Source organism: Penicillium alfredii (genome assembly GCF_028826965.1).
Source record: "Penicillium alfredii strain IBT 34128 chromosome Unknown utg000005l_segment0_segment0, whole genome shotgun sequence".
NCBI lineage: Eukaryota > Fungi > Ascomycota > Eurotiomycetes > Eurotiales > Aspergillaceae > Penicillium > Penicillium alfredii.
This window is the reverse complement of record NW_026622702.1, coordinates 2,933,310-2,943,399: the sequence shown is the minus strand read 5'-3', so window position 1 is coordinate 2,943,399 and position 10,090 is coordinate 2,933,310. Positions and strand designations below refer to the sequence as shown.

The 10,090-nt window shown below is 43.2% G+C and overlaps 3 protein-coding genes across 3 annotated transcripts; 1 reads left to right on the top strand and 2 right to left on the bottom strand.

The window, feature by feature from the left end:
• Positions 1-1,988: 1,988 nt before the first annotated feature.
• On the top strand, positions 1,989-3,347 carry NUU61_004535 (phosphotransferase family protein; the record flags this gene model as incomplete). The annotated part of the gene is made up of 1 exon (XM_056655117.1): positions 1,989-3,347. The coding sequence occupies one exon, from the start codon at positions 1,989-1,991 to the stop codon at positions 3,345-3,347; it is 1,359 nt and encodes a 452-aa protein (XP_056513144.1).
• Positions 3,348-3,961: 614 nt separating this feature from the next.
• On the bottom strand, positions 3,962-4,376 carry NUU61_004534 (uncharacterized protein; the record flags this gene model as incomplete). The annotated part of the gene is made up of 2 exons (XM_056655116.1): positions 3,962-4,138; positions 4,323-4,376. The coding sequence occupies 2 exons, from the start codon at positions 4,374-4,376 to the stop codon at positions 3,962-3,964; spliced, it is 231 nt and encodes a 76-aa protein (XP_056513143.1).
• Positions 4,377-7,442: 3,066 nt separating this feature from the next.
• Positions 7,443-9,521, bottom strand: NUU61_004533 (Dyp-type peroxidase; the record flags this gene model as incomplete). Its single annotated transcript, XM_056655115.1, has 8 exons — positions 7,443-7,690; positions 7,771-8,133; positions 8,211-8,302; positions 8,364-8,474; positions 8,529-8,618; positions 8,720-9,075; positions 9,154-9,400; positions 9,466-9,521. The coding sequence occupies 8 exons, from the start codon at positions 9,519-9,521 to the stop codon at positions 7,443-7,445; spliced, it is 1,563 nt and encodes a 520-aa protein (XP_056513142.1).
• Between the last annotated feature and the right edge of the window lie 569 nt (positions 9,522-10,090).

Genomic DNA, 10,090 nt, shown 5'->3' with positions numbered 1-10,090 from the left:
TAGTAATTTATATAGTATCTTAGATACTACTCTAGTATCTAATTAACTCGTTCGGTTTATCTATTTATTTATAGGTAATATATAATAAAGAGTCTATACTTAATACCTATTTAGTCTATAAATAATTACTATATATTAGATATAAATAACTTATCTCGATCTAAGGTAATTTTATTAAATATTCTATAGTTAGTAAAGATATAGCGAAGTAGTATATTCGCTATACAATTCGTATCGATATTTTCTATGGTTATAACTATATATATACTTTATAAGTCGGTTGATAATAATTATAATTGTATCGTATCTTTCCGATTTAGGTAATTTTATAATAAAGTCTAGTTATCTATTCCTATAATTATATTAGTATATCTAAGATTTATATTTTCCTATAAAGAAGCTATCTTAATATTTTATCTTATTAATATATATCGTAATAAAGAATACTAAATTATAACAGTCTATCTTAATCGTTATAGTATATTTAGCTTTTTCTAAATATACCCTCTAAACTTAGAATATTAATATAATAGCTAATAGTTCCTTATTATAGATATTGTAGTTAAGTTCTACTACACATAACGATGAGACGGTGAATGGGAGGCCAGAAATGGCTGCTTTTGACGCCATTTTAGGCCGCTCGCTCACTGTGGGCGGTCTTGACATCATATATACTAAGCCCACGGCCGACATGATTTACTGCCACCCCTTCTTGAAGCAGCTGGCCTTGCGCTTAGTGTTGATTAAGCGATGCACTGAATCCATAGTTAGTTACTATCTCAACGGACATATCATGCAATACCAGTTAGTGTTAGCGGCACTAAATAGTAGATGCTCACTTCATCTATATGGCCAAGGACTAATGGCTAGTTGTACTAGATGATTAGAAACTGTGTAAGTATAGATGACTTGCTAGCCTGTGTTGATCTACCTCTTCACCTTTAGTTATAAAATAAAATGGTGTTTCCCTATCAACACCTAGTTCGAGCAGGTGTTACGAACTGCTATCCAAACACGGTGAGTAACTTCCGCAAAGGTGATGCTTCTCTGAGAACGTTGCTCCTATGGGCCCCAAGCCTGTCCTCACCCGTACCAACGCCACGCTGGGCCTTCTATAGACCCCGGTTCTATTGGTGCTTACAAGGTGCGTTGAATAGAGCGCTGAGCAGGTCGGTCGCTAAGGAGCTCCCCTACTCGTTATATGTTTTCTCGCACTGTCGAACTGTGACGGTAACCAAAAGATGGTATCCTAGTAGGAGCAGGAAAATCCTTCGATTATCGAACTTTGAAAAAAAAGAATAAAAAATAAAAAATAAAAAATAAAAATAAAGAAGGGGGCGGTTCTTATTATCGAGTTTCTACTGAAAAAGGAGGTAAAATGAGTGCAGTCTGTGATACGAGGCCAAGTTCAAAAGAAAGGTGGAACTGTCCATTGATAACGAACATTCAGACGAGGAGATAAAGGAAGGATAAGAAGGAAGGAAGCTCCCTATTATTGCGATATATACCATGTCTTTTCTCCAAGAATTGTTACACAGTCTAGTCTAAAATTCTGCTGAATTACGAGCTAAATAGACAACATATTTGGCTACATTGTAGAAGCACTAAGTCAGCCTCTGATTGGTGGGGATCTCGCCGATCGCAGTATCTTAGTCGATAGTAGTGGGCGGTCAGGTCGGCCTAGACATCTATACCAACTCTCACCTTGCACCCTTCTACGTGACCTATATTCCGAGAGGCGGTATATCTATGCTGCTAGGTAGTAGCAGTACTTCCAAATACTCTACTTCCCTTACTCTCTGCCTTTCTGAAGGGTCCCTCTTCTCTTGTTTCTGTGTTTCCTCCCTGCTGGGTCATAGTTATTCCGGCCCGATATGTCCCCCGCTCACATGTCCTTTAGCGCGTTTCTCTCGACTTTAACTTAAACCACAGAATCTTAATACCGAAATCCACGGCGGACAACATAACTCCCTTACATCACGACAGAAATGAAATCGCTGGAGGTACAGCCACCGGGCCTTGCCTGGGTTCAAAGAACCTTTAATCTTGAACCTCAGTGGACGGTGGAGCCCGATCCTCAGGTCATCGAGCAGACAATACAGTCGCTACTACCATCGCGCACGATCCAGGTGACCTTCCTCGCCGAGGGCGCCTTGAACAAACTCTATGACGTGAAAATAGATAATGAGGTCTTTGTTATGCGAGTCTCGTTGCCTGTTGATCCGTACTATAAAACTATGAGTGAAGTCTCAACAGTGGACTGGGTATCCCGTACCGCAAATATCCCTATTCCTCGAGTCATCACTTATCAATCTTCACGAGAAAATCCTATCGGATTTGAATGGATCATCATGACCAGAATGCCTGGAAGACCCTTGAAAGAGCTGTGGCGCTCTCTATCATTTTCTGCAAAAAAAAGTCTGGTTGAAGAGTTTGCGGCCTACTCTAGCTGTCTTTTTCAGAACCAACTCCAGGGAATTGGAAATCTCTATAGGACAGCATCTACTCTCAATGGTTCCGGACTGTCTGAAGCGACCTGGCCTGCTGGAAACCCAGCATGTTCTAATAAATCACCTGTATCTGAAAAGGAACATATGCCTGCAGGATTACCAGATGTGGGCAGAATTGTTTCTATGCACTTCTTTTGGGGGTCGCACATCCTTCAGGATGTTCATCGAGGGCCATTTACGTCTAGTAGCGACTGGATTACATCACGTCTTTCTTTTAGCGAGAAAGACTGTCAGTCGGTACTAGACAATTTACCATCTAGCGATCTTGAGAGCGATGATGAAGATGATGCAGATGATGCAAGAAGAACATTGGAAATCATTGGAAAACTGAAAACCCTGCTTCCATCTTTCTTTCCACCAAATGGAGACAATCCGGAGCCTTCAATCCTGGTTCATGACGACCTCTCTAGCCGAAATATTCTCGTTCATGATAACGGAGAGCTAGCAGCTATTTTAGACTGGGAATGTGTTTCAGCACTCCCTTTATGGAATGCCTGCTATTACCCTGCATTCTTGAAAGGGCCACCGCGAAGCCTCAAGCCTGATCTACGACGATATGAACTCGAAGCGAGCGGAGAAGCCTCCGATCTCTACTGGGAACACCTATGGGAGTATGAGGTTACTCTCCTTCGTGATGTGTTTATTGATAGAATGAAAAGCCTGGAACCGGGATGGGTGGAGGTTTTCCACAAGAGCCAACGTCAAAGAGATTTCGACATTGCAGTGCAAAATTGCGATAATGAGTTTGTTGCCCGGCATATACGTGCATGGATTAATGACCTTACTGCTGGGGTGGACAATCATCGGAGCCTGCGCGATAGAATTGATGAGGATTAAACTTTTCAAAGCAGCCTAATGGGAGTAAGAACTATATGTGCTAAATAAAGAAATGCCTGCTCTGTTCGAGAAACGCACTTACACTCTTCAACTTGACTCCAATTTCAATACTTGGTAGACCTGATTGATGCTAGACTATACTTTTACAGGCCGATAGTGTCGATTGGACAAACGTATAGCTGATTACTACCTTTCGGACTAGGTCAAGACCATTCGTGAAAACTCCTATCTGGGCCGGGGGCGGAGTGAAGGATCCAATTCTCTGTCTCTGAAAAAAAGCAAACTTTACAGTCGCAGTAAAAATGCGATATTAACTTTAAAGAAGCGCGTATGCCATTCTAGTTGTTCAGACCTCATCGCCGAGCGACCTGGATGTAATGTTGTGACAGGTTTCAGAACATTGAAACTTGCGTATATACATAAAGTATATAACAATTCTCTGTCAGGTAAAGGAGTGTCCTTCACTTCTATTTCTTTATTCCTAATATCTCTCTTCTCTCTATCTCGCCGCTTTCCAATCCACTGGAAACACCCCAAAAGTAAGCCGCATGTATCCCTTCGATGTCCGCCCTCTTCCGGCCAAGCCATGTATACTTGGCCTAGGATTCCCGTTATCAAATCTTCATATTGGCCCGAAGCGCCAGCCGGATTTGCTCGGGGGTCCATGACCCATCGGTGGGGACTAGCGTGTTTGCGATGGTCGCCCCCTTCTCTCGCTGCAACGTGGAAATGGTTGTCTGGTTGTTGATTTGAACATGCAGGTTGTAGTATTGAGGATCACCGGTGGTGAGCTAGAGACAGAACAAAATTAGCTGGTCTAAACTTAGACAAGGGAAAAATAAGCACATCAAACTAGGCTTCACTAGGATAGGAGAGGAAAAGTTTGTATTCTATGGTTGTACCCTTGATTATCCAATCGAAAATCGGTATCGCTATACAATGTATGCTCACCACTAGTAAATCCGGATAGTTTACTATCCGGTGTACCGACGATGAAGGCCTTGAGGGCTTTTTGCTAGCCTTTCCCATAACGCTGAGAGGGTTCGAGGAGGTTGTATATGCCTATAAGAATATAAAAGCTGGATAGTAATTTACAAACACAAATGCGATATATCGGGCCTCTTATAATACTACGTGGAGCCTAAGTTCGCTACCCCTCACATTCCATTTCGACGGCAATTAGGATTTCGCATTAATTTATCCCTGCTTACTCTGAGGCACTGTTAGCGCGCGGCAAGAACTGTTTATTCCTTGTCCGGTCATTATATCTGGAACTCGGAACAAACATGCCAAAGAATTTTGCAGAATATCTATCCACCTGTTGAAATTTGAAGCCATAAGTGTTTTTACTAGTATATAGAACACCAAAACATGCTATATGTACTTCATCCTCACTCTTGAATTGGTGACCCTCCTCCGGCAGGAAATCAGGCGATTTGGACTATATATTATACTGATCAGGGGAGTCAATGAGACCATATACGGCGAAACTTGTGCGGGGTTGGAGCGTTTCATCTATTTTAAGAGGCTCCAGATCTATTACTTGATTGGCTTACTTCGAATGAATTTCCAAGAATAAAGTGGCCATCAAAAAATTACACGTAGGAAAATCTGGAATCGAATCTGGACTCGACATACGTACCACCTACTAGCTAATGTTATCTGGTTAGACGAGGCGCCGTTTTACAAACGATGAGACAGTTCAATCATTACTTCATTAAGAAAGTGGGCGGCTAAGTGCATTTAAAGTGGTTATTCTCACAGTTTGACCTTACTGGGATATCCTTATGTTACCTCACTATGACCTCTTGTTTTGATCTTCTATCGGGGCCCCATTATGCGGATCTACCACCTATCTTTTTCCAATAACCAATTGTGAGGACTTTGTAACCGCTTACGTTCGGCGCGAAGGGTTTTTTTGACTTCGACGAATAGAATTAACCGTGCCCTTCGCCGCCCCACGCCTGGCTGTACAGGTGCTCCCTACACCAGCGTATTTTCCCACACGAACGTACATATACTACTAAAAATCTCTATTTTCCACCCAATAGGGCTGATACACAAATAGATGAAAAGAGCCGTATTCCAAAAATGTGAAGCCGCCAAGCAGCAGAAGAAGCCCAATATAGCTACTTTGGCGCGGGAATAGGGCGTTTTCCCCCCTGGCTACGCGCCCGCATAGCGGGCCGTCCATCTCGATTCGCCAACCACAACGGTCACAAAGCGTTGAATGATGTAGAAGAGAAGGGATTGATTCAGCGAATCCGACGCATTGATTCCATGGGTATATTACCCACATAAGATGATTGAACAGTCTGCGAATTAGATATTGGGGCAAAGCGCGGTATCCAAAATGCGAACCGAAACGGCCTCCAAAACAACACCGAAGAGGCCAGCCACAACCACTGCAGAACTACGATATCAAACGCCGCCAAAGATGCCGGCAAAATCACCAAATCAGGCGTCAATTCAACCCCTGATATCTTTCTAGACTAAAATGTAACTAGTTATAGTATATTCTTTTCGTTAGATTAGAGTAACTATACTCCTAATATATAATCTAATATATTAGTTTCTAGAATATATAGTTATTTATAATTAAAGACTTTTATAATCCTATCTTTAGTATATAGATTCTTAAGATCTTAGAATATTTTCTCTATTATATTATTCTATTTAATATTTCTCTCTTTTTAGTAAATCGATAGAGTCCTACTATATATTTTAAGTATTATAGTACGAGTTTCCGGTAGTAATTATATAATCCAAGGAAGCTCTAGATACTTGGTGGCCGTTTCCTACACCTTATTCCACGTGACTGTTCGCTTGGTTGGCTCTCGGTGGCCCACCGGTAACTAAGTCCCTTATTTAACTAGCGACTGCAGGGGTCGTAACATCCAGCTCTCTACTATATCGTGTTGTATACTAATAATATTTTTCCCTAAAAAGCTATAGTATATCCTGTTATAGAGCTATCTCGCTTGTCTTCTATTATTAAGGGTATCTTAAAGGTTATTAATTTCCCGTTTATTTCTTTTATCACGAAGTCCCCTTAGTTGCCTTCTTTCAGACTCGATACTCCGCTTTATCGCCCTATCTAACGCCCTTATCGAGGTTATATTATATAGCCCTTAGCGTCGTAGATTTAACAAACTAAAACTTGTACTAATCTAAGATGTCAAGACTCGCTAGAATTCAATATACCTAATGCTTCGACGTGCAAAGCGCCTCCAATCAACAATTGATGCGTTCTGTTTATAGTACCATCAAGATCATTTTGTACTAAACAAAGAGTGGCGACAAATTGAATATCTTCTCTATATTACCTAACCCTTCTTCAAATTCACGACTCTTCTATCTCAGACCAAAGACGTCAGCATTCATCTGGTCTCTAGTATCTATAATAAGCTCTTTGATTATCTTGAAAAATCAATTCGATAGCTTAAACGAAAGAAGGTTCTATAGAAGTAGAGAATGCTAACTGCTCTTCGGGTAGCGAAGGCGAAGCTTTCACAATATTATAGTATAATTGATGATATTTATAGCGATCCCTACGCTCTTGGCACAATCATTTCGCTATAGCAAAAGCTTCAATTCTTCTTAACAAAGGACTGGGATAATGACTAGCGCGAGAGATACCGTAAGAGTCTTAAGGATTATCTCTAGCCCTATCAACAACGGTATTCGGATAAGCCAGATTCGAAGGCTTATTCAGTGGCATAGTGGGTGACTGAAGAGAGAGGGTACGCGTCGGGAACGCGATTTCTGGCGGGGTGGCCGCTCGCTTACGGGTTACGTTAATGGGTAGCCACTTTACCAGCTTCTAATGACAAGTCGTCTGTAAGCGCTCGGTTTATGCGACCGTCGACCGTAATAAAGTTTATGGATGAGCGGGCGGTAATGTCACCTGCATCCCAGATCATTGTGCTTGCTTCAGTGGGCGCCAGCACTCGTGCATCAGCCAATTTTTCGGCCCGAAATTGGCGCATAATTTTCAGTACAAGCATTCTCCAACAGAAACGTAAAAATCTCATTCCTAAAAACAAATGTATCCTATATGTACTTTGCACCATAACGGAAAAGGGAATGTCACAGTTACTCCTCCGAGAGCTTGGTCTTCAATGCCTCGATAGACGGGGTGAAGAAATATTCACCGCCTCGCTGATCAGTCCATGACGCAAACTGGAATTGGAGCTTGTAGGGATCTGGATCGTCAGGCTTCTGGTAGATACTGAAATAACCCTCCGAACGGTCGGGTCGATTTCTATCGCTAATGATCGGATCAATACCAGGGCCTCCCTTGATACCCGTGTTGGGAGCAAAGGTTTTGTTGCTTGCCCAGCCTGAAAGGAAGGGGAAGAGAAACATTATTAGTTGACCTTGTCTGGCTGGGAGGTTGTGAACTGGGGAAGGAAAGACTTACGGGTCACCAGCTGGTTGAATCCATTGCGAAAGTTACTCTGGTAGCAGAGGAAGTAGATGCCGCGCTTCTTTTTCGTCTCTTGCGCTTCTTCCACTTCATCGACTTCTGGTCCAAACGTGATACTACGGCGAAGTATGACGTTGGAGTTTGTCTCCGCGTGGTTAACAGCAACTTCGGCAGGATCCGCGTCATCCGTGTTCTTGTTTCCTACATAGAGGTCTGAACGAGGACGCATCTTGCGAATGTGAGCTGCGAAGGGACACTTTGTGTTCTTCCACAGGGTATGTCCTTTCTTGTAATCGAAGTTGTTTGCGAAGACGTATTCCGGCTTAGTGCCATCAGGGTCAAGCTCAATCGGGGAGCCTACGAATGATCAGGCCTGTTAGTCCCCTGCAGCCAATACATAAACCCCCATAGATGGAGGAATATAAGTCACATACCATTTTTCCATCTTCCCATCAAATAGGCTGCAAGCTTCTCACCCGTACCATCGTCAAAGGATGGTATTTTCTGCGAACTCTCTCGCACGAACCTGGACAGATATATAAGCCCTGTGGTTTTAGCTCATCGAGACGAATGGGATGATATCGTACTTGTGGAACTCGGGAACCTTTTCCTCGATCTCACGGAAAGCCAGAAAACTGCCTTCCGTGGCCCAGCGTGGTTGTTTCGCATGATCACCATCCAGACCAGTGAAGATCCAACTTCAAACCCCATCAGCAAATACCGTTGTCCAAAGACAGTTGATTCTTTCTTACCCTGGGGGAATAATCCTCTGTTCACCTTTTTTGGGCGTGGGGTCGAGGCCTCTGATCTGAGGCTGAGATATTTCATCCTCGAATCCAAAGCTGAGCGAGTGGTCAAATGTTAGATGCGAGGCGTACTTCAATCCCTTCAGGAAAAATGGATGAAAATAAAGAAAAAAATGAAAATACTGGATATTACTGACTGTTCTTTGCCATGCAGACTGACCGTGCCACCCTGGGCTTTCTCGGCTTTCCCATCTGCATTTCGGAGATTCCCCTCCTTCCGAAAAGCAATCCCGACGCTGGCGGACGCAGTGTCGACATTGAAGGCGGTTTCAACTTCCTTTATCTTTTCTTCCAGTTTGTCTTTGGTCTGAGCGGTGACAATAAGCAGCCCATCGACTCTCCAGTCATCATTATCGTCACGGTGGCCTTCGGGAGGTTTGTACTCAGGAGCCAAAAGCTCGGAAATATCGGGACCTTCACCGGTCCTGTCCTTATACATGCCCCGCATGTGCAGTTCATCGATAAGCTTATCATCCCGGCGTTGCATAACGAGCTGTAAGTTTCGACGTTAGTATTACCGTGGGTGGGGAGAAAGGCATTACGTCGGTTTTGATTGGAGCTGATTTCTCACCTTTTCGATCCCCTTGTAGCTGAAGGAAATGTTCACAGCTTCGAATGGTTTGCGCTGTTCTGGAGGCGTGTCCTTCCGTGGCTTGCCCGGTGTGGCTTGAGGGAGGTCGTCCGTCTCCACAAAGTATGCCTTGCATTGCGCACCGGTGGTGACCTTGTCAGCAAAGCTTCTGAGGTGTGTTTTGAATGTGTCTTCGTCCTTAATCTTAAAAAACAAGAACGTTTCATAGTACTTTGGCAGACGGGGCCTGAGTGCACCTATTGTCAGCATTGACATCTAGGGTTCGAAGGTATTATTCCGATATCTACTTACCAAATGCTGCCCTGAATATTTTGAATGTTAACCTCCTTTTTCTTATCCATTCTCATGATGAAGCTCAGTGTGGAAAAAGAGAAAAATTTTTCACTTCAACTGGCAAACTTAAGTTGTCCACGCAGTTTCAATATCTGAAAAGGATGGGGGGCTTCTTATAGAAATCCCACCCGCCATGCTGTGATTAACAACCAACTTCACCACCAATCAGGTACCTTTGTTTCAAATAGTTGAAAATTGCAGAATACAAAGAAGCGGAAGTCACGAAATGACATCGTACGACATCATCATGCATGGCGTGATTTGTCCAAACGGAACGATCAGAGGCGAGTTTGAAGCTTTGTTATCACGAGTTGTTATTGGAAGTGATGATCTCTATCAAAAGGTCCTGATTTCCGAATAACATACGTAGTTAATTGGTTCTCCGAAGTAGTCAGCAAGTCAATCCCTCGCCCCAGCTCTCCCGTGTCATCCACTTTTCCCTCGCCGATGCAGACTATATACAGTAGTTTGTGCAGGAAACCTTCCCAGCTGGAGTGGTAGTGGAGACCGTCAGTGAAGCAGGCTCCACATGGGCCCCGGCAAAGATCTTGGGACATCGCCGGCCCCTGCACTCAGATTCATC